This window comes from Acanthopagrus latus, chromosome 21, assembly GCF_904848185.1.
Source record: "Acanthopagrus latus isolate v.2019 chromosome 21, fAcaLat1.1, whole genome shotgun sequence".
Taxonomy (NCBI): domain Eukaryota; kingdom Metazoa; phylum Chordata; class Actinopteri; order Spariformes; family Sparidae; genus Acanthopagrus; species Acanthopagrus latus.
The window spans coordinates 283,332-308,110 of NC_051059.1; the positions used below are offsets into that span (position 1 = coordinate 283,332).

General features: G+C 41.2%; 2 protein-coding genes across 6 annotated transcripts in view; one reads left to right on the top strand and one right to left on the bottom strand.

Annotated features, from left to right (window-relative positions):
• agla (amylo-alpha-1, 6-glucosidase, 4-alpha-glucanotransferase a) overlaps window positions 1–311 on the bottom strand; it is a 68,672-nt gene extending 68,361 nt beyond the window's left edge. For both annotated transcript variants that reach the window (XM_037083330.1, XM_037083329.1), the window contains exon 1: window positions 191–311. The gene's annotated coding sequence lies outside the window, so the exon portion shown is untranslated. The remainder of the gene's footprint in view (window positions 1–190) is intronic.
• frrs1a (ferric-chelate reductase 1a) overlaps window positions 1–24,779 on the top strand; it is a 41,802-nt gene that overhangs the window by 308 nt on the left and 16,715 nt on the right. For 3 of the 4 annotated variants that reach the window (XM_037083331.1, XM_037083334.1, XM_037083335.1), the window contains exons 1-8: window positions 9,153–9,237; window positions 10,334–10,538; window positions 10,932–11,074; window positions 11,230–11,324; window positions 13,827–13,974; window positions 14,108–14,227; window positions 14,694–14,765; window positions 14,890–14,988. In XM_037083331.1, coding sequence (XP_036939226.1) covers window positions 10,334–10,538; window positions 10,932–11,074; window positions 11,230–11,324; window positions 13,827–13,974; window positions 14,108–14,227; window positions 14,694–14,765; window positions 14,890–14,988 — 882 coding nt within the window. In that variant the 5' untranslated portion in view covers window positions 9,153–9,237. Of the gene's footprint in view, window positions 1–9,152; window positions 9,238–10,333; window positions 10,539–10,931; window positions 11,075–11,229; window positions 11,325–13,826; window positions 13,975–14,107; window positions 14,228–14,693; window positions 14,766–14,889; window positions 14,989–24,779 lie in introns of those variants that run through there. The other variant, XM_037083332.1, reaches the window with a different exon arrangement.

Sequence of the window (24,779 nt, forward strand, 5' to 3'; positions counted from 1 at the left end):
GAATTACCGAGCGTCACATTAATTACATGAGCCAACAGTTAGCTAAACTTATGTCAGCTAACTACTAACGTTGCTAGTGATTTCTCTTCCGACCTACCAGCCACGAGCTGCGAATAAAGCTCGCAGAGGCTCGATAATATTTGACTACTTGACAATATAAACTCTTGCTTACATGTCCTGTCCCACTCACCTGTCAGTTGTGTCTTCGCTCAGTCACATCAACAGGAGGACAGTGGGCAGACTGACACAGGGCTGTTCTTCCTGTATGGACACTGGCTGAACCGAGGGGGCGTGTCCACACGGCAGCTCTCTTACCGTAATGACGCCGCTAATGCCCTGCTCCCCAGAGAGAAGGGGACAGAGACCTGGGAATCCATGAATGTTCACTGCAGTACAAACACTTCGATATAATCTGCTTGTAACAGCATGGGATGAAGCCAGTGTAATTGCATATTGTGTATTTATCAATTGATTTGAACAGGATGTCACATTGCGGCCAAAACACTGACAAGAAGTCTTTATTTGTGTAATTTGTGTTGGGCAGTTTGTATGCTTCAGCCAACACATGGCCTCATCACGTCCACACATCAATAGACAGGAGTTACATAACCTGGCACTGCAGTGCAGCTGTTGGAAGGAGAAGCACACCAGGCCCCAAATGCAAGGGCACGGCTAATTCCACCATTATGTCACATGCCCCTGGTACATTACCGTGGCATGGGACATCACCATTTACCTCTCAGATTTTTAAAGTTTCATCTTTAGCCAATATTGAAATATTTTAGCATCACTTTTATGGAGTAAGATAGCTACCAAAAAGATTTGTGCATGATTCTAACCATTCATATTCATAATGATAAACATTTGTATATCAATAAAATTGTTATACACAAAATTCTACTGTCATATACGCAAGTCTAAGAAATTGTTTGGGTTAGGATTGTTTTTATGTGGGTATAAATCTAAAAGCTCTGAGTGCAAAGTTTTGTGACTACGTCTACGAAGTCTTCGCTGCAAACAGGAATTCAAGTTTGTGGTACAGTAGAAAAGTGTTGAAATGACGTCACAGGCAGGTCGCAGGGGAAAATAATCAAACCTGATTCCTCAAAACACGCATGCGCCCAAGCCAGCAATAACCTGTAAAGGCCCCCACATACCGCCCAGACTCAAACCAACAGCCAACTGCCTTTATCCAACCACTCTGTTGCCTCTTGTCTGACCGCTTTGACAGAAAAATTGCATTGAACACACCGCTACAACGTGCTGCCAGCTCCACAGCAGCGTGCACGTTCTGCGCTTGCACGAGATGCAATAAGCGGGTGGTACTAGTGTATTAAAAAGACGCTGGATGAGAGGTATATGCATGCAACAAAGTATTTCAGACAAAAACAGCTGCATACTAAACATGCGGTGATGAGGTGACCTGTGATGCTTCACCTGAGCTTGCAGCTCCACCTGCAGTGCCAGCCCTATCCCCATTAACACTGCCGTTTGCATGCGGGGATCCTGTGTCAATTCTCCACACCCTCCTCTGTGTGAAGGTTTCAGATGCGGAGAGAGGGGAAATTTTGCTCCTGCACTGATCCGCCTTTGGAGGTAGTATCAGGGCCACATTATTGGTGAGCTGTGCCAGTGTGAATGGATAAGCCGGACGCATGGAGCGGGGGCGTGTCGGTCTGACTAGTCTGATAACTGCACAGGTCCTTCATTCAATTAAATACAGAGAAATGTCTCACAAAGCAACGTTACAGGACCAAACAAAAGTAATGTAGAAACTGTAACTGTCTTTGGCAACTTATATGAGGAAAAAAAAATACCAAAGCTGTACATGGATAAGTGTCTCTCCTCCCGCCTCTCCTACCGACTCTTATCTGCCCGAAAAACAGCGTTTGTCACCAGCAAAAAACGTATTAATAAAATAAATTACTGTGACCTTCACCCTCCTGACCGAGACTTCAGGGAACTTTCCCCCAGAAAACGACCTCCATCCCTGTGAGTGAGGGAGTCAGACAGCAGCCTGTTTACTGATAGCGATTGTGTAATTATGTAATTTAGAGTGAAAAACCTAACTTAGTCACTTTCCAGGATGTCTGGTGGGTCAGGATCTCAGTCACTACACATTATAACAGCATCCATATAACTGTAAACTGTTCATGGGTTTAGATTGACAGGGGGAACACCTGGGAAACCCCGACGTCATCAACATGACGTGTACCATCACGCCTCTTTAGGAGCCGCAGCGCCGGCTTTCTGTGTGAATTACACGGCAGTAAGGCGGAGATGCTTCGCTCTGTGTGAATCACTATCAGTGGAGAATTGGCGAACCACCGCTCCGGAGCTAATGCGGAGACGCTGTGTAAAAAGGGCTCCTGAGTAATTTGGTGCCCTCGGCAAGATTTTAGCCGGCGCCCCTTTCATCGCAGTCAATTTCACAATAAAGTTTCATACACTCACAGAGAAGCTGCATGTATGTATTCAAGATTTTATTTCTTTTAAGTCTAAAATATCACACCAAATAAAAACTGAAGAAAGAAACAAGTGATAAAAATGCAATATAAATAAGGCGTTGTGCAAACCACTTGTGCAAAATCTCTCAACCTCGGGGAGTGCCATCTCTCGCTTATCTATTGTCAGCCGCTCTGCAAAACGACCTCCAACTCCTTCCATGTTGCCATGTGGGTATTTTTCTCCCGGCTATCCTCATGAAACTTCAGCAAGTGGCTTACATTTTTCCAGTTCTTTATTCCTTTCCTTATTAAGTCTGTATTCTTTTGGAGAAAACATTTAGCAGCAGAAGCAGTGTAAGCTATCATTTCTGTTTGAGTACATCAGCCATCTTTTGATTGTTAGAGGATTGACTAAGACTCAGTTACAAAAGTCATGTTGACACTCTCCCGTCTTTGTTTTTGGAATTTGTAACTGCTCTTTTAATTGAACTGGTTCTCTGTGAACTAACTCTATTCTCACTTTGTCAGTTAGAAGAGATGGCCAGTCAGCAGGGTCTATAGGTGCAGCCTTTAGTCCTGATGCTGTCTCACTCTGCTGTGCTGAGGTAGAGGGACATACCTGGCAATTTTTTTTACAAACTATTGTCAGTGTGAATTTTCACCACTGAGTGGCACTATAATCATAGAAAGTGCATGTTGGCTTATAACTCACATATACTTTATTGCATATTCAAAAACCTTATATCCACACGTTCAGTTAATTTGGGTGAATCTCGTGGTATAAGCCATGTTCATCCGTTTTTTTTTCCCGCAAATTTGCAACATGTCACAAACCTACTTTTTCAAACTCCTCCCAGGAAATTTCACCGATTGGCACCAAACTTTCGAATAGGCCAGAATTTCGATAGGCCAAACAATAATCAACTTATTAAAATAACAACTTCCTACAGATTTGGTTACAAACACAAAGTGTTGCATATCTCCACAATGGTGTGTCCGAATGATATGAAACTTAGGATACTACTTAAACATGAGCCCCTGAGTCTCTGTGCAACATTTCAGGCGATGAACACAAGGTGGCGCTCTTCAAATTTTAGTATTTTATATTACCACATCAGTTAGTCAGATTAACATGAAATTTAACATGGTCAGTGCCCTCCTTAGGATATCTGATGAAGGAGTTACTGATCAACCACTCGGTGGCACTCTGGTGCCACTCTAATTTTATATTTGACACTGTGCCCACACCATAACTGGCCAATTGATGGCGCTTTTATGGCTAAATGACAAAAAAAACAGCTGAAATATCTTCCCTTTTAGTGGACAGGCATTCTCCACCAGAGGGCAGTGCTGCCTTGCTAATGGATACAAACCTCTGTTTACGAGTCTGTAGGGTAACACAGTGGTAGTCCTCTCAGTATTTGTTCTTTATGTAGATTGTAGGGAGTTCTTCTGACTTCAGCATACGTTATTTAATACCAGTGGGAGCAGGCCACCAAATTATAAAGGAACAGCTTCCTCAACGGAAGGTGTTCCATGAACAAGCCCAATAGCAGCTATGCCCCGATGCACGTGGACTGTGACGGCCTGGTCATCACTGCTTGCATCTGTAATTGTCTTTATTGAATGATTTTTGTTATTTCTCTCTTTTTTTTCTTTGTCCAAAATGATCACATTTTTCACAGCCTGAACATACCCCAAAACTCACCAAACTTCCAGTATTAGTCACACCTGGCGAAAATGTTCATAATTTATTGTCGTCCTGAATTTTCACCACTAGGTGGCACTATAATCAAGGAAAGTGCATTTTGGGTCATAACTCCCATATACTTTTTCGCACATTCAAACACGTCATTTCCACGTGTTCACCGAGTTCTGATGGATCTTGTGATATAGGTCCCGCCAATTTCCACCTACCGTTTTTTTTTTATTATTATTTTTTAATTTTTTTGCTAGTTCGCAAAATTTTGCAAACCTACTTTTTCAAAAGAATTTTGATATTCCAAAGAATGCTCAAGTTATTAAATAACAACTTCCTGCAGCTTTCGTTCCAAACAGGAAGTGTTGCATAGCTCCATTATTATGGCATTATAGCATTATTATTATTGTGTCCAAATGACATGAAACTCAGGTAACTACTTCCCCATATTCCCCTGAGGCTCTGTGCAAAATTTTAGGCAATGGCCACAAGGTGGTGCTCTTTTAAGTGAAGTATTTTATATCTCCACGTTGGTTTGTCGGATCAATACAAAATTCAGTATACTTCTTGCCAATGCCCTCATGAGCATATCTGACCAAGGGGTTACCGATCCGATACTAGAGGCGCTCTGGTGCCAGTTTAATTATATATTTGGCACTGTGCCCTAGAGTTCTCAACGGGCCTGAAAATTACAACCCGACCCGACCCGACCCGTCCCGCAGGTTTTCAAGCCCGAACCTGACACAGCCCGACACACCAGCATGAACTGTCTGCCCAAACCCAGCCCTAAGCCGACCCCCCGCGTGCCTACATTGTTTTCCTCATGCACTTGTTATCGTACGCAACAAACAATATATAATTTACAACCTGCAAGAAATGTGTTTTATAAAGAGGCCCGACCCAGCTCATTTGCGTATTTTTTCGGCCCGAACCCGGCCTGAAATTGCAGGTCCGGTTGGGTTTGTCGGGGCGGCCCGCCCCATTGAGAACCCTACTGTGCCCACACCATAACACTTATGTAAATAAAATTCATAAGGGAGCTATAGAATGGGACCGGCATTGGAAAGTAGCTAAGGCTATAAATGCTATGATGATTTCTGTTGGATTGTTGTACAACCCACATGATTTGTATCTGTCCCATTCAAATAAACCATATACAATACAATACAAGGGCCCCTGTAACTCACACATCAAAAATGACCAGCAGGTGGCACTATTTTCAATGCAAAAGCATTTTTGGCCCATAAATCCAACATAACGTCACATATTAAACCTCATATCTACGTTTTCCCTGAATCCAGCTGAATTGTGTGGTGTAGGCCAACACCCCCTTTTGCGGTATATTTCCATTTGCAAAATCACATCAAATGAAAAACATACTTTTTTTTTTTTTTAACCTTTTTTTGCCAGATGAGGGTTTGTGCAAAATTCCGTGGAAATTGGCCAATAGGTGGTGCTTTTATGGCTAAATGACGAAAGAACATTTGAAATCCCTTCACTTTTGAGTGGACAGGCATTCTCCACCAGAGGGCAGTCCTGCCTTGCTAATGGATACAAACCTCTGTTGAAGAGTCTGTAGGGTAACACACTGGTAGTCCTCTGATTATTTGGCTGGCTCTTCATGTAGATTGCAGGGAGTTCTTTTGACTTCAGCATATATTATTTAATACTGTGAAAACGCGTTCATTGCTGCTTGCAGCTTTAATTTTAGAGTTTATCTGAAGAGAAAAGAGAAGTATGTGTGACCCCCTGCATGTTACATTTTAATAAAAAAAAAAAACAGATGCTTGATATGTGCCATACATAAGACTAATATAAACTAATAATGAAAATGTGATGAGATTCATCCAACTTTGTTGTCATTGCGATGCAATTCAGTTGAGGAAGAAAATACACATTTGAAGTGACGTCTGGAAAGAGCCCTTTGACCACCAGACCTAAATGGTGATTTCTGTCTGTCTCCTGCACCCTGTGGGAACACATTTGCATAACACCAGTTGATCAAGAGACATCTGGACCTGATTTGATCACTATGTTAAATGTGTGCACCCATACCCCCCCCCCCCCCCTAGTTCTTTGTTCTTACTGTATAAAATGCTACTATTTCATTTGCTCAGGGTCCACTCACTGGCTCAGACCCGCTCTGTGCCTGCTGGTTCACCAGTTTACCGATATTCTTTGAATAAACATATCACCACAGCAAACTGCTCAAAAGGACTTGAATGATTTCTTCACCACAGTCTAACCACAGTGCAAGAGCAGTATATATATATATATATATATATATATATATATATATATATATATATATATATATATATATATATATATATTTCACCTATGAATAATATGGGAAAGCTAAGGTGTGGAGTATTAACAGTAATACACTTTAACTACACATCAACACTAATGTAACCTTTAACAAACATAAACTGTGACACAATACACCAAAGGCTAACAACTACTCTATTACAAAGGGGATAGAAAACTAATAGCATTTTAACTGACATAAGCAGGAAAACAGCCAGCAGGTTAAAATAACACCTGAACAGGCCTAATGTTAACTTTCCAAATGTCCCTGATGAATTTAAGGTGGAGCAACATTAACACACGTCGACTCAACCATTTACTGATTATTAAACAATGCTACTATCATCCAAAGTAAGCGAGCAAGCACTCTGCTACAACAACGGTAACTATGATGCATTAAACTATTAATTTCCCCTCGCTTCATCACATTGACATTATTGTGCCTGTATCTTCTTCACGTTTTCTTCTTCTTTCTGTCTTTTCCTTCACTGGGCGCTGGATGGTTTCAGTCTTCGTGGTGTTGTAATTCCCCTACAGTATCAGTAAATCTCTCTCTTGGTCTTGGGGTCTTGGTCCGGAAAGATTCAAGCAGCTCGCCTCTCGACTCTGCCCCCCTCACAAAGGACTGGCACAGTGCAACGTTTGGAGAAAATCAGGGTTCGATTATTTTCCCCTTTGACCTACCTGTGACCTACGTGATATCATTTCAACACTTTCTTACTCATACCCACAAACATGAATTCCTGTTCACAATGAAGACTTCGTAGTAGAAATTAGAGTTGTAATCACAAGATTTTGCACTCACAGCTTTTAGATTCACACTCACATAAAAACAATCCTAACCAAAACAATACTCAGACTTGCGTATATGACAGTAGAATCAAAAGTTCTTTGAGATGACTCTGTAAGTAATCATTAGAAATGTTGGGATGTGCACTGATACTGAATTTGAGTGCACATTCTCTGACATTATATCAGCAGGCAGGCTGATAATCACCAGGGGCGTCACTAGGTTTTAAGGACAGGGGAGGCTTAGCCCCCAAGAGATAAAAAATTATTTATTATCATTATTTTGAAGTTGCACAGATTATATTGTGGGCACATATGTGACTAAAATGGTTGTGATTTCAAGCCCTAAAAAGTATAACTTAATCACTTAAATTAAAGTAATATTAAGATGCTTTTGAAAATATTTGGTTCAGGCTAATTTGGCTTTCATATATATATATATATATATATATATATATATATATATATATATATATATATATATATATATATATATATATATATATATCTTCCCTCTCACTCCCTGTGCTCCTCTGTCTTGACTCCTACAGGTCAATAGGGGTGGTGGAGTGTTTGCTATAATTATTATTATTATTATTATTATTATTATTATTATCCATTAATGATAATCATACGTAAATGAGCTCAGCTCCTGTTTCACGGTGTGCATCCATGCATAAAGAGAGAAACAGTCACCCCAAAGATAGTATATAGTAAAAAGAGTGCACACTTAACTCTGGAAACAACCATGGCCTTCACAATGCATTTCAGACTAACTACCTAGGGAAGTAGCACTGTTCTTTTAGAGCTGGAATGAAACTTTTGACCACAAAACAACAAAGGTGAGACATGCGCAAAGACTGTCTATAGGGTGTAAGCAAGGTTTTTATTTGTCAAACAGGGAGCACTTCATTCATTAATTACATAGGAATTTCTGCGGTTTGCTGGGGCTGGAGCTAACTAACTGTTACTACCAGCAGTGATGAATACTTACTTTATTGAAAAACTTTCTTATGTCCATTCTTCTTCATTCACGTTCTTCTCCTCATGCTGTTGTAGTCACTCTGTTTGCTTCAAGGTACCCACGCTGCAGGAACCGAGTGCAAGCAAGGTCGCAGAGAAAACGTGGACTGGATTTTCAGTGATGTGGGCACTCTCTATACTGTTTCTCTAAAACAGTTTTACCCCCCCCCCCCCTTAAAAACTGTATGTATTCTAATTCTCTAACTTTAAAACTGTAGGTATTCTAACTAATAATGCAGGATGAATTTTGCAGACAGCCTGGACCTGGCGCTTTTTGTAAATGGGATGTGTGTTGTTGTAACTTGTGTAACTATGTCTGTGAGGTACCTCTTACCCTGCAGCACGGTGTGAGTAGCAGACTTCGTCCACACGCTGCTGCAGCTGCTGACTCCGCCCATGGAAAGAGTGCGGGGTGGAGGGTGGAGGGGGGGGAACTAAATCTTGAAAGATGTAAATAGCACATTATTGTCCGACTATAATGAGCAAATACAGTTTCTGACATTGCTCTTTCTATTGTCACAACAGAAACAAAAAAGGTCCTGAAACGTCACATCACTGACATACAGTCATGTCATTTATGGACAGGTTACTGGTAAACTCCACAGATTTTAATCTGCATCAGAGCCAAAATAAATTTATTTTATCAACAGTCTAGTTTAAAACAAACAAACAAACAAACAAGAGCATTTTGATGTTAACAGTAAAGTTCATACTTAAATCCTGCTCCTTCAAATGTACAGTATGTGCAGTGTGCACCTTAATTGAATGAATAAGATACAAAAGTATCCATCAGGTTGTAAAACGGCTGCAATACTGCCACGTGCAACACACACACACACACACACACACACACGGAGATTGGAACAGTTGAATGGACACTTCCTGATTCACGTGTGATGGCATATATAGTCATGCTTGGAAACTATTTGGCAGAGTTACAGCAGTTGTTCCTTCAACCACAGCAGAGAGGTGGGTGCACTTCATTACAAGAGTCATCATTAAATATGTATTGCAGTGAGTAGAATACAAGGGAATGTGTATATTGACTGAAAAGTGTGCAGGATCACTGAGGTTGAGGGCTGAGAAGTGTTTCTGGATGTGGCTCAGAGGGGGTGAAGGGAGACATGGGTAGTGTGGTGTGCAGTGAATGAGGAAGTGCTGGCTAAGTTTCTCTAAAATTATAAATAGCTACTCTGGAATATCATCTTGAGGGAACAGTTCACCCAAAAATGAAAATTCAGTTTTAACCAATTCATCCACATGTTGACAGCAAGTCAATGATGTTTTGTACAGTATGCAGCATCCGCTCAAGTGTCTCAATTGGGTGTCGAGGATGTAAATAATATCTTTTCAAATCAAAGATTGTGTCGGACTAGCTGTATTTTTGGTTGCTTTTTTTGTTTGATTTAGCTCCCGAAAGGTCACATTCGACTTTCCATCAGCACTGCAGATAATGAAATTTTGGGGTCAGCTTATCCTTTAATTTAACTTATAAGCTGTTGCTAACTAGCTCCTGATTTGCAGCTGTTTTGGCAGCAGTTTTTTGTGGCACTTGATGTATATTGTAGTCATCAGAAGTCTCCCATGTCTGCTACTTCAATTGTAGGTACAGTTAGGCTGATGTGAGGATGAGGATAACAGGAGCTATTTTTCTCAGCTGGCAACTCATACTAACATGACATGATACCGACCTCATCTATCAGGATGTGGTGTAGACCTGAAAATGTGGACACTTTTCAGCAGTATTGTCATACAGGTGTTTTAGTTAAGTCTCCCAGACAACCTCTCCCTGGGGGTGACACAGGATACACTCTTTGGATGCTGCTAGTTTCAGTGTCATTTTCCCTTCCCTAGAGAGTCGGCTTAGCCCAGCCCACACCTTTTGTTCAGCCTATTGTTTCCTGTGAACCTGTATATAATCCTGGCCACAAACTCACTGGGGTCAGAGAGAATTCTACAGCCTTGTTGTGAATTTCTGTCTCCACTGCGAAGTGGATAAAACTCATCTGAAACAGCCACAGAACTGGAACTGAAACATTTCTTTTCTTCCACCTCTATGCTGCAGATGTCTCCTGTGGATGTGTGCTGTCTTCTCTTTATCTGTGTCTTGGTGTGTTGCTGGGAACTAGCAGGCTGCTATGCCAGCGGCAAGGTCACCAAAGTCTGTGGCAGCATGGAACCTCACCATCGTGGCACTGTAGAGACCACTCCAAGCCCTTACAGCCTGGAAACCAACACCTCCACCTTCAGTCCCACAGATCGGATCCAAGGTAACCACTCTGAGAAGAGAGTCATCAAGAATTGTTGAATTTTTCAAAGCCAACCACTTTCTATAACAGCGTATCAGTGAAACACGGTGCAGTGATAAAAATTTGTAAAAATATAATGTGCAGTTTTTTAGCCAACTGTTGAAGAAGTCCACCCTAGAACAGAATCCATACATTCAGTTTAATCAAATTCACTGCAACAACACTTATTGTGAGACCTGAGCTACACTGTTTGCATTTGTGAGAAATACGAATTAAATATGAATAACAATTTGCACAAACTAACAATCAACCAAATAAATCTGAGACTGTTGGAGATTAGACCTGTCACAGAAACAGCTCAGTCAGCAAATCATTCACAACTAACATCAATGTATTTTCCTCTTCTTTTCCCAGTCATTCTATCGGGAACATCATATTTCAAGGGCTTCTTGATTGAGGCCAGAGATGCAGCTGATCAGAGCTCATCATCTGCTGTTGGCACTTTCACCCTGACCAATCCACAAAGGACCCAGCTGCTCACCTGTAATAAGCACCAGGTGTTCATACACACACATACTCAACAACACAAACACACATAGTTAGTAGTGGTGAGAAAGAACCATGACGTTCAAGTTTTGTGCGTGTGTTTTTTTTGTGTGTGTGTGTGTGTGTGTGTGTGTGTGTGTGTGTGTGTGTGTGTGTCTGTCTCTAGGGTTCTGCAGTGAGCCATACAGGTGATGTAAGTCAGAGGGAGGTTGTTGTCACCTGGACTGCTCCTACAAATGCTTCCTCACAGGTTCAGTTTTTGTGAGTTTGTCTTTTGACATTTTAAGCTGGCTGATCAAACTTTTGCTGAACAGTAACGGTTGTGTCATGTTACTTATTTATATACTTATCAAGAAGAAAAGCAACTTAAATAATGATGTTCCAGAGAAGAGATTTGATATCACAACAGTGGTCAGTTGCTCATTGGTCAGTTGTGACAATGGTCCTGGAGCAACATTAATTATGTTCTTAGTCTGATTTATTGGATGCAGCCTGTTATAAAGTATAAAGCCCACCAGAGGGCAACTGTCCTTCCTTCTACCGCTATCAACAACAACCACCTCTAAGCTAACAACCTCCACACACTGGAACTGGCAAGTTTCTCTGACACTAATCTAGTCGCTAACAGCAACAACGCGCTAGCAGCAGTTAACCTTTTCTTTTGTGGGGATTTTAGACATTATAATGAGAAGGCTTACCTCCCAACATGCAAACCAGGTTTACCCTGATGCCATTTTGCTGGGACACCATAGCCCCATTCACACTGCCCTTCAGTGGGTAGATCCCGACCCAGTAGATATGAAATACTAAACGGTAACAAAAACACACAATTTGTTAGGCTTCTTAACTCAGGTGGAACTCAAAAATGGACACGACGCTGGAGCTGGAGGCAAAGGAACTTTATTTAAACACAAGTTGAGTCATAGTAGGTTAGGGTTTGAATTGAAGGCAGTTGAGACTGAGTCCATGAGGTGGAGGATGACAGAGAGGTAGCACACAGAAGCGCTGGAGATCTGGGTGGCATGTAGATACTTGGCGGAGTGCAGAGCAGGTGGAGAGCTGCAGAGGTGCTGAGGTACTGACACACTGGTGCGGAGTCGCTGTTCGGTCTCAGCACAGGAGATTACTGAAAGCAAAGTAAGATGAAGTTAGTTGAAGCACTGGAAGATAAATGTACACTAGAATAAGTCTTAGCAAACGCTAACAACTGAGCCAAATACCACATGTGATTAAGAAAATCACCTAGCAGCGGGTAGCATGGGGATCCAGGCTATAAAGTGGGCAGTGATTACAGTTTTTGTCCGTTGCTTGAACACGTTTTGCAAAACTTGGCTCATTGTGTTAAAACTTTACACACAAGCAAATAAGACACAACAGTGGGAAATAAACCATTCACATCTATGTCAAATTAAAACTCTCCTATCAAAACAATCTTTTGTCAAAATGTCACTCTGATGACAAAATGATATCCACTTGCATCATATGAATACACTTTCAGATCAGCAGCAACACATTAGTCTACTAGTCTACAGTCTTTCATTTTCGCTGCTGTGATTCAGTTCCACAAAAGGCACATTTTCGCAACAATCAAAAAATGAAATACTCAATTCAAAATCATGACATTACAGTAGTGTATTTTACAGTACAGTAAATTCAGTTAAAGCAAAAATAAAACAAAAATAAAACAAACAATGCACTACTGTAAACAGAAAAACACAATTGTGCACAAGTGGGCTTATGGATCATGCCATCTGTCTGGCCACAGGATCTCATCAACATCACAAGCAATGTCTTCTCTCGCTAAGCATCGGGGAAAATACCCCCCATCCCTGGACCTTACCTCAATGTCTCTGCAGGTCTGTTCCATTGCCTGCAGAAGAGGCATACGGGCATGTGGTGGTGGTCATATACGCGCCATCTCCAAGTAGAAAAAAAATTACTCTATAGGATTTAGAAATGGGGAGTAAGGGGGCAAGTACACAATCTCAGATTGATCATGGTTGGTGAACCAGTTCTGGACCAGAGCAACCCGATGGAAACTATCCCGGACAACAACAAACTTAGGCTGCTCTGGTCTATCCTGTACAGCAAAGTTCTCAAAATGGCTTAACTGAGGCCTTTTTGTAGCTTGCTGATAGGTATTCAGTTTTGTAAGTAAGTATTTTCAGGTGTGTGTCTAAGTATTTTAAATTAACCAATGTGTGTTGTATTTTGAATAGTGTGTTTTCCCAGTGGTACCCTGAGATTTCATTTTTTGAACCAAGTGTCTTATGTATGAAATAGTGTGTAGTGTGCAGGAGTGAGTGTGTTGCAGAAAGGAGCAAGTGATTTTATTTAAGGTATGATTTCACTTTGTTTAAGGTATAGTAACAACAGCTTCAAGTTATGTTACTTTGGTTTAAGCATGTGTCTATAGAGTTCAAGCAATGGGTAAAAACTGTAACAACCTGCTGCAGGTGCCTGTGTGTGAGATCCCTCTTGAGACCGCAAACTCCGCCCAAATTTCCAGTGCACCTCTGCAGGCAAACAGACACACACAAACACACACACAACACAATACAGAAGACTGCAGCCATAAATTGCGACACAGTTCTTAGTTTCAGGTTATTAGATATTAGACACGAGTCAAAACATAGTTATGAATATTATATTTCTGTTTGTGCTGCTCAGTCTTACCCTATGGACCTTTATTATATGTTATGTTATGACAGAATATGGTCTGGACGACTCTGTTCATGTGTATCTATGGGTATTTTTTTCCAGTGTGACTGTAGTTGTCCACTACAGTAAGTTTTGGGTGAAGCTGCCAGGGCCAATCATCTATCAGCATGGTGTTCCTCCCCTGCCACCTCAGTCAGACTCCACACCTCCTCCAGTACATACCAGCACAGCCTCTATTCTGCCTGGGCCTGTGAGTGTTACATCATTTGGACTACTGATTGTGACACTGATTCTCCATTGGAAAGGCAGCAATCAATAAACTGTAATGTGAACCTAGTGTGACATAATAATACTAATAACTCCCCCTCTCATTCCAACTCCAGTTTACTATTGCGGGATGTGGCCAAACAAAATCCTGCATGTCAGATCCTCCAGGTTGTGATCCAACGAAAGATCCTCACTGCTTCTTCCTGTCCATGTTGACAGACGGACCAGACAAAACGGTTTGACTTCCAACACATCTATTAGTGGTACAAACAATACAGATAAAGGTGCTGCAATAATATTTCAAGGTAATAAATCCTTTCCACATTCAAACAGAGATATTGTGTGTCAGCAGGGTGTATTTACCAGATGATGGATGCAGCAGATCTAAGGGACTCAAACATCAAACATTATTTCATTTTTTAAACCTTTAAAAGATTTAAGAGTTTAAAAGATGACAAATACATTTACCTTGTACCTTGGATTGCTTTACAGCCCAAAATAAGATTTTTCTGTTGTTGCCAGTAATATATAATATAATCTAGGTAAATTATAATGAAATATTTACAGGACACACTAATGCCAGCTGGTTCCTGAACTCACAAAATATACATTCATGTGTAGAGACTGATGGTCTGACCTTATTGGTATAATATATTTCATTTGAAAAACAATTTTCGAACCTTATATAACTTCTCTCTGCAGTCTGTAGTGTTTGAGCTGAGTGGCCCAGCAGAAGGATACGTTTCCTTTGCACTGTCATGGGACAGATGGATGGTAAGCTAGTCCTTCTTTGGATCACGATGTGGACCAGGCTGGTCTGCAGTGCAGTTTAAAAAAGATCAGCTATGATCAGCAATCACTCCATATGTGTGTATTTTGTGTGTGTGTGTGTGTGTAGGGCAATGATGATGTGTACATGTGTGTAAAAGATGGGGCTAGAGTGTCGGTGAGTGCAGCCTTTGTCAGTGGACAAACACATCCTGAGGACGAGTCACAGGTGACACACTTTCTCTGCATGAATCAACACAATATAAAGAAAAGTACAAACACACAAAACACTGAACGCTGCATTAATATCACCAAAAGGAAAAACAGACTCAAGAAACCTTTAACACTGCTGATGATGTAATCAAGTCTTGTCTGTAGATGATAGAATTATATAGTAGTCTCTTTGCTTTCCTGTTTGTACTTCATTGCTCCTTTTCATGATTATGTTCCTGAAAATATTGCAGGAATAACTTTTCCAATGATAGGCTAACATACTGAAAAGAAAACATACCAGTTATTTTATGAATATTTCAAAGGAATAGCTCAGCACTTTCTGATGTGTTTTTTTTTTCAGAGAATTGTGTAAAAAGATTGATATTGATCTCATGTTTGTGTGAATATGAATCTTGATGTGGTTAGCCTAGCTTAACATAAAGACTGAAAGCAGAGGGAAACAGCTGGCTTGGCTCTGTCTAGAGTTATAAAAGAAGAGTTGTGTCTTGTTTGTTCAATTTGTACACAAATACATTGAAATTCATCAGTTTGTGGCTGATGGGAGTTGTTGTGAAGTCATGTCAAATAATATGTAGGTGCAGTGTCCTGGAGTGTCCCAGAGATGTGTTATCACACTAAATTGCAGGTAGAGACCAAAACCTGTGCAAACCAACCCGATGGCGACCAGTGCCGTGGACAGACTGCATGGAGGCAGACAAAGGTCTGATGTATGATGAGATAGGAGTAAAAATACAATATACAAGAAAACACAATAGACCTATACCTGACAAGACAAAAATCTATTTTTCTAGCCTTTCTGTTTGGGCCACAGAACAAGGAATGCATAGTGTGATTCAGGAATGTTTTTGTATAAAGCCTCAAACACTGTCTTACATTGAGGTTGCAAACAGTTTTTCCAAGCAGTTTCTAGTAGAACATTTCCAGATGGATCTGTGAATTTTTTTGAAACCATCAGGCCAGTAATGTTATCTACAGTAACCATAAAAAAACAAGGTGAAAGGCTGTCACCAGTTAGTAGAGTCAGTGTTTGGTTTGTTTGTTCTGGGCTACTCTAGAAACATGGCACTACAACAACCACTGTAGAGTGGATCTGTGAAGGCTGATTCTGAGGAAATGAAAAACAACAATTCTGACTGTCAGGTGATTAACAAAACATGGTTTTAAATATTGTATTCCATTTCCTCCATCTGATCATTTGATCTCCCTATAGTAGGGTCATTTGGTGAGCGAATGTCCATTTCTCAATGGATTTGTCATCTAGGAGGGCTAAAAAAACAAATGTAGCTGGGGTGTATTTTTCAAAATGGCGGAGAAAATATTTAGAGGCCAAAATCCAAAATGGCTGTCATGGAAATTCTCTTTTTATTGGTTTGACCTACAATGATGCACAATACATGGTTTCAGACCATGGAATACACATTTCTGGGTTACATGATGATTTGACCTTTTTCTAGGCTTTCAAATTCAAGATGGCTGCCAATTTTGATTTTGATTTTTAGGGATTTTGGGGGGAATTTTTCCCTTTTTGGGGATATTTTTCAAAATCGTCACAGAGTCTTCATATAAGGTTCTAATGGAAGCTCTGCTCATGATGAATTGATTAATATACAGTGTAGGTACACAGAAATAGTATCTGAGGTCAATAAAGTAGATGTTTATGTGTAAACAACAGTTGTTGATTTGCCGTTTCCCATTAAATTGGATAGCCCACTAAAAATATAGTGTCCAGTTCATCCCATCACATTTCATATAAACCAGAAATAATTTTGCACAATAGCCTAACATAAAAGTATGTATGCATAGGTAGAAAGGTCTGTTGCTTGAGCTGAATTTAAAGGTCAACTCAAAACAAACAATAAACCTAACCCTAACCCTAATAACCTAACATTACTAACTCTGCAATGCTCAAAATGTAAGCCTATTTAATTTCATATACATCTCATTCAGTCCTAATGTGTTAGAAACACTACCATCAGCGGCTACACGAGTTGCTTTCCCTCCCACTGATAGACGAAGCCCAAAACCGGTTAGGACTTGATACATTTGGTGATGTTTACACCACCACCTCCTGGGAGGATGGGCCCGCAAATCACTAAAGATGCTCAGTGTTCGAGATATGAAATGCCTGCTGAGAGTGCCTTATGTGATGAAGAGGCAGCAGGATCGTCACCAAAGCACCTTCGTTTGTCAGTGGGTGGGCCTCTCCATGACAAAATGAAATGTGTGTGGTGTATGGAAGGTACAGACATGAGGCACCCGAACAAGAAGCAAGGCAAGCTGTTAAGCGTCTTGCTGAAGATGAGGATCAGGGTTCATCTCACAAGACAAATTGAACCAACAACAGCACTGTCAGATCCTTACGCACTTGATATAATGTACCACTATACATGCTGGATGAAGCATATTCACCACACAGTTTTCAAGACAGATGCTATGCATCTCCAGAGTATACTCTCTCATTGACTTCCTTGGAGGTTCATTGTATGTTGTGTGGTAGTACGGCTTGCTCTTGTTGGGTGGTGGATGACAGCAGGACTGAGCATCACTGTATCCTGGAACTCGCTGCTCTTCAGGTAGTGGTCTTGTACCATGATTGTCTACACGAGACAGTACATGTAGGCAACATCTGTCGACTCATCCAGCTGTAGTGCGTAAAATTCACTGGCTCATACGCGATGTAGTAGCTGTTTTACAACGTCCTCTGCCATGTCACTGATGCGCCGAGAAACACTGTTGTTTGATGAAGGCGTGGTCTGTATAGTTTTTTTGGCCTTTCCCCCCAGCATTGTCCCAACCATATCCATGGCAGCAGGGGTACTTAAGTCCTCCACAAAAGTATGTGGCTTGCCAGTTTAAGCCACTCTGTAACTCACCATATAAGATGCTCGTAGCCCACTCCTATTAACCGTATCTGTCTCCGGTATGGAAGTCTTACTGGTAGAAAGTCTTCTCAATTCTCGTTCAAAAAACTCCTGCAGCTTATTTCTCAAATGAGCATGTTTCGTTTCTAAATGTCTGTGCAGCAGTGCAGGTTTCATTGACTTGTGAGACTGTACTTTTGCACATATAACACACTGTGGCTGAGTATATCCACCAGTACTAATACAAGTGAATCCCTAAGCAATGTAGTTTTCATTGTATTTGTGCCTTTTTGACAAGGTTGTTTCCCTGTCCATTGCTGCATGCTTTCCCGCATCAGGAGGCTCTGTGTCCGACTCCTCATCGCTGTCCTTGGCTTTGCTAGCAGCTTGGCTAGCCACAGGTGCATTGCTACTAGCATCCTGGTCAAAAGTAGACCTTGTAGGTGAAGAATAACGTGGGTTGTTGTCACTGGAAAGTGCACTTTTGACTGTGGGCTGACAGGTGATAGCAGTTCATGTCCCTCTGGAAGGGCAATTTATCCATTTTAGCCATTTATCCATTTTCGGCGGTTAGCCGGGCGTTGGCGACCATGTGTTCATTGTGGCAGTGCAAGTAATTCCCTGAACACTAGAGGGCAGCCTACAGTATGCATGATAGTTTGTGTGTTTTCTGGCAATGTGAGCAGGCACCCAAGACTGTATGTGTATTTATACGCCAGTTTCGAAATGTAATCAGGCTTTCTGCAAATCATGTTTTTTATTAATTTTTTTCACATACGCACAACGTCATGTTGCATACCCCTAGGGGTATGCGTACCCCAGTTTGGGAATCACTTCTATAGAGTGACCAAGGAGGTAAGGTAGTATTTTTTTTTTAAGAGAATTTTATTGGTTTTCAACAGAAACAAGAGTTAGACATTTTACCAGCATATCGGTAACATACAGACAGAAAATAAATTAATGAATAAGACAGAATATGGCCATCCATCCATTCTCAACAGAAAAACCTCCCAACTGACCACCTCCCCCTTCCCCTCCTACACACAGAAGCTTTTCACCATATTGTCCTGTACACAGACAGTACTGATTAGTGTAGCTGTATAAAGCAGTAACATCCACTTTAACCAATCCTGATAGTACACAATGGTACATGCAGTAAAATACTGTTGAGGTAAAGCACTAACCCATAGCAGTATTGAAGATACAAGAGAAAGACAACTATGAGTTTATCTTGGCTGAGCACTAACCTGGTCAATACACCAGGTAAGTAGTCAAGCAGAGGACACGACATTTCAGTAAAGGACCTCTCATTACCCTTCAAAATAGCACTGATTCTTTCATGAGGGAGGACCCTGAATAGCTCCCTGTACCACAATGTGGCAGTAGGTGGCTTATCCTTGATCCAGTTAATCAAAATACATTTTCAGGCCAATAATAGTAATTTGACACATAGTTTGAACTGTAAATGGGTAGAGTCACCAACTTTGAGGGAGGGCCAAGAAGGAAAAGGCCTGAGACTTTCTTAACCCATACCCAAAAGATGCCCCTCAGTTCTTGAGAAATTGTACCCCAAAAACTTTTAATCAGTTTGCATTGCCAGAAATAATGGTAGTAGGTTCTAATCTCTCTTTGACACTTGTTACACAGACACCTTCCGGTCCATCTTATTTAGTATAAAAGGGGTTATATGTAGACGGTGTAGTATTTTATACTGTGTCTCTCTGAGTCTATTAGATGTAAAGGCAGATATAAACACCCTGATGGCTTCCTGTCAATCATCCTCAATATACTCAGTGTCAAGGTTTTTCTCCCATTTCTTTGCGACACTTGTGATATCGCCTGGGCTGAGAGAGTAAAGTAATGCACAAAAGATGGACATAAAATGGGTGAGACCTTTTAAGGAACCTCTCCACATCATTGTACATGACTGGGTCTGGAGGAGGTTAATTTTTTGATCTGACAAAATGGCGGATCTGGAGAAAACTAAGTGTTCTTTAGGGATCCTGAATTGTGACTGTAGTTGTTGGAAAGTCATTAGTGCACGATCATGGGATAAGTCTCCAACCACATGTGCCCCATTGTCATGCCATGCGTCAAACTTATTGAGAACGAGTCCTGGAGGAAATTTTTCTTTCTTGATATCCCCAGGTAACTTCTTTCTATCACCCATGACCAAGCTCCATAGTGAGGAAGGCAAGGATGACCATGAATGTAGGCAGGGACTGGAGTCAAGATGAGCATGTAATCACTCCCACAGGAACCGAGCATGGCATGCCCAGTTGTACAAAATTATGTTTGGCACGGCCAGGCCTCCCCTGTCAGAGGGCAGCTGTAGAGTTTTTGTTTTCTGTCTAGGTCTCTTGCCATGCCATATGAATCTGATGAATGCCCCCTCTACATCGAGAGCAACCATCTTGGAAATCCACAAAGGTAACATTTGTAGGGGATATAAGAGTCGGGGGAAGACATTCATTTTAATTAAACTAATGCGCCCTATGAAGGACAAAGGGAGATCATGCTATCTTTCTAAATCCTTCTTTATTTTAGTTGCTATCAAAGAGAAGTTGAGCTTCCATAGCTCTGTCAGGTCTGGTGAAACCTTTATCCCAAGATAGGTGAAGCCTGTTGGGGACCATTTGAAAGGGGAGCTGGTAGGTAAAGTTAACCCTGTTAAATTACCTAATGGCATGGCCTCTGATTTGCCAAAGTTAATTTTGTAGCCTGAGAAGGAACTAAACTTATGAATAACAGAAAGAATAGCTGGTATTGATATTTCAGGTTTTGTTAGAAACAGCAAAATGTCATCCGAATAAAGTGCAATTTTGTGAACTGTTCCCCCAACTGTCATACCATGCACATCTTGGTGTTGCCTAATAGCCTCAGCCAGAGGCTCAAGCGCCAGCGCAAAGAGCAGCAGAGACAGAGGGCAACCCTATCTCATCCCCCTACGCAAAGGGAAAGGTGATGATTGTATGCCGTTAGTTATGACACGAGCCTCTGGGGAGTTGTAAAGCGTCCTAACCCATTTAAGAAACGCGCCCCCCAACCCAAACCTCTCTAGTACATCAAATAAATATTCACACTGCACCCTATCGAATGCCATTCCAACATCTAGAGATATAGCAAGCGCTCTGCAGTTTGTTCTTATAGAATTCTGGGCAGAAACCATTGGGTCCTGGAGCCTTACCACCTTAAGGGAGGCTATGGCTCTGCTGGCCCCCTCCTCAGTCAATGGTGCATTTAAATTTTCCCTTTGTTCATCTGATAGGCATGGGAGAGGCATCCCGTCGAGAGACTGCTTTCTCCTCTTATCAGAGGGGTCACATTCAGATGAGTACAGTTTCACATAAAACTGCCTCATGATCCTATTGATGTCCTTGGTTTTGTAGTGTCTGACCTGGTTGTCATCCAGCGATGACGGTATCGTATTTGCCTCGATTCTGCCTCTAACTAACCTTGCCAAGAGTCAGTCAGGTTTGTTTTCTGACTCATAGAGCCTTGGATGTTTAGCAAAGAAAATGGTTAACTCTGCCTTTTTAGCTAACAACTGATTTAGGGCTGAGCAGGCCACCTCTAGTCTTTTAAAAAGGGTTGTAGAAGGTGTATATTTAAATTGAACTTGAAACTTGAAATTAACCTGTTGTATTATGTTCTCCAAGTCAAGTTGCTCTTAATAGCAGCCTTTTTCTGAGCTGTGGTGTATGATACAATACTCCCACTAAGACAAGCTTTAGCCGTTTCCCATAGCAATGATGGGCTAACATCTGGGGTCTTGTTCAGTAATATAATCAATGAACGGGGGACTAGTCAATAGAGAGGGGTTCATCCTCCAGTGGTGGGAGGAGGGATCAAAGTATGGAGGGCAGACGCTCAAACTTACATATGAGTGGTCAGAAAGGGAGCATCCACCAATTAAGCACTCCCTGACCCTATCCAGAACCATTCTGGATGACAGGAAGAAATCAATTCTTGAAAATGTCTGATGCGGTTGGGAAAAGAAGGGGTAGTCTCTTCCCTTGGGGTTGGTTATTCTCCAAGTGTCAAACAACAACAGGTCATGGCAGAACTCTTTCAGCCTGAGACTTTTTCGAGGGGTTGGGCTAGACATAGGTGGGGACTGGGCCACACTTGGGTCAAACATGCAGTCAAAGTCACCCAGTAAAACAACATATGGGTGGATACTAATGAGACATCTGATAAAAACTTAGGGAAAAAGGTGCCCTCATATGAATTAGGGCCATATTCACAACCTATAAGGATTTGTTCCCCATAAAGATAGCCTGGGACAAGGATATAACGGCCATTGTTGTCCTTGATGGTTGTCTCTAAGGTAAAAGCTCAACTTCAAATGCTTCAAGTCATTTAAGTGGGTTTCATTTGTGTTTTCTCTTTTTTCAAAAAAGTAAGGATCTTTTGCCTTTTTATGGTATTATTAAATTCCTTAACATTAAGGGACACTATTTTGAGATAACTCATAACAGGGTAAAAGGAAGTTTGTGAAATAAAAGAGAGAGCTTTGTGGCACAGTAGAGACTCAGTGCGTTTATCACAGGAAAGTAGCTTAATATGTAACACCTTGAGATACAAAATGGATGGCTCCAGACACATGAAGGCGTAAATAAAAACAATTGAAAGAACATCATGAACGGCAAAATATCCATCCCCAAATGACGGACTCCCAATCAACTCCAAATAAAAATAACACCAGAACACCCCTCCCCACCCCACCACCGTGGCCCATTGAAAGAGTAGTGGGGCACATTGAACTGAGCAAAAACGTAACTCCTCTCCACTCCCCCGCTTACCACAAGCTAAACAAAATATTACAACCATTGAACTAAACTCAGATATATTTTAACTACCAGCATGTCTTTAGCCAACCAGTCAATGGCAGTGGCATGTTGAAATGACATGAATACAATATTTAAACAATTCCCCCACCCACAGAGTATTTAACTACAGTACATACCTTTGTATAAATGATCCAAAAATAAACGCTATCTACAATCAACAGTGTACTGTCTTTGTAATGTCACGTCACCTCCAATTCAGCTCAGTCCATCCAGGAAAGCAAGCGCATCCTCAAGCGAGGGAAACGAGTAGTTTTTTCTTTCGTGGGAGAAGCTCAGAGTAGCAGGGAAGCGCATAGAGAAGAGCGTGTCCATTTGGATGAGCTGTTCACACACATCATTAAATGCACATTGCATTTTTTTGACACCGCCTGCTAAATCCTGTCGGATGAATATTGTGTGCCCCTCGTGTGACAGCGGTCCTTTCTCCTTGGACGCAGCGAGAATCCTCAGCTTGTCCCTCGAGTTGTGCAGCTTGATAACCACTGCGCAGGGCAGGTCAGGTTTTGGCAGACTGAGGGTCCTATGAGCACGGTCAACTTTAAAGATGCCCCGTTTGGTCCCCAGGTCTAGCAGAGTGGGTAACCAGCTATCAAAAAACTTAACAGGCTGTCGGCCCTCTGCAGTTTATTTGAGGTTGTATATTATGATATCAATGCCATATCAATGCTCCTCTCCTTAAGGAACCGCACTTTGGTCTCCAAGTCAGTCAGCCTGGACTCCATGGCGTCACATCATCCTCCGCTGCCGAAACACGGCTCTCAGCTTCCGTGATACACTTTGTGTTGTACTCCAGCCGTGTTGTAATACTGTTCAGCGTGGTTGAGAGCTCTTCAAATTTGTTCTCCATCATAGTGGATATTTTCTCAATGACGCTCTGAGAAATACCTCTGGCAAGGGCCTCAGCGGCAGAGGCTTGTTCGTCACAGATTTGGAGGATTTGGGGTTAGGCATGTCGCCGAGAAGTTGTTTGGCAAACTTTTGCACGGTTGCAGCATCATGTGACCCCCTAAGGTAGTATTTTTCAACTTACAGTCCCCTCGTATCAAAGACTCAAGGTTTTGGGAATGGGTTTTGGTGAAATGTTCTAAATAAGATCTGTGGTTCAGACAAGCTTAAAATATTTACATGTTTAGTTCTCCAACATAAGATCCATCATTAAATGTCCCACAATATAAAGCTCTTCTGTGTGTTAAAAATGGTTAGCGGTTGCTAACAAGTGTCTAAATGAGACTACAGAGGTTGTCGGGGACATTAGGGTCGGGGACACGTTTTCACACCTATAGTTTTCGAATCAGGAACCAACTTCTTACAATGTTGCATATTGCCTTGAGTTTGGTTTGTGCTCACACAACAGCATATACAAGCGCACCAAAATGTGTGATGTGCAAGGAAACTGCCCTCTAATTAGTCCAAATTTCGAAGGCGACACAGCAATTCAACTGAATTTAGCACCGAACAGACCAGAAGTCAAGCACTGAAACATCAATATGACATCTGGTTACTTTTCAAAATAAAACACTCTGTGTTGACACCAGCACACACATCTCAAAAAAGAGACAAACACAAGCTTGTCTGCTAATCCTTAGATCAGGAACACTTGACTTCACACTTACCATTATATTTTACCGTATAAACTAATAAACTAACTATGTGTGACTTAAAATCACAAAAAACATAAAATCCGAGTAGGAAAACGTTAAGATTTTTTAGTTTTTAATGTGTTTAATGAACCATTTTTATTACTTATAATGCAAATATAAATTGTTTGCTAAATTTAAGTTTTTGAAATCTACAAAGTTATATGTAACTATTTACATTCTCTCAGCTCCTCCCTGCCTGCTCAACATTCAGCCATCTCCTCATTGTTTTGATTCACAGAACAACAAAACGACTAAACTAGACTTACCTAAAGTTTCACCTGAAAACAACTTGAAATTAGACGGCGCTCTTACACTCTCAGAAATTAAAGAAGCAATACAGGCAATACAGTCAATGAACAGTGGGAAATCACCAGGCCCAGACGGTTACCCGGTTGATTTTTACAAAAAATTCTCGGATCAACTAGCTCCATT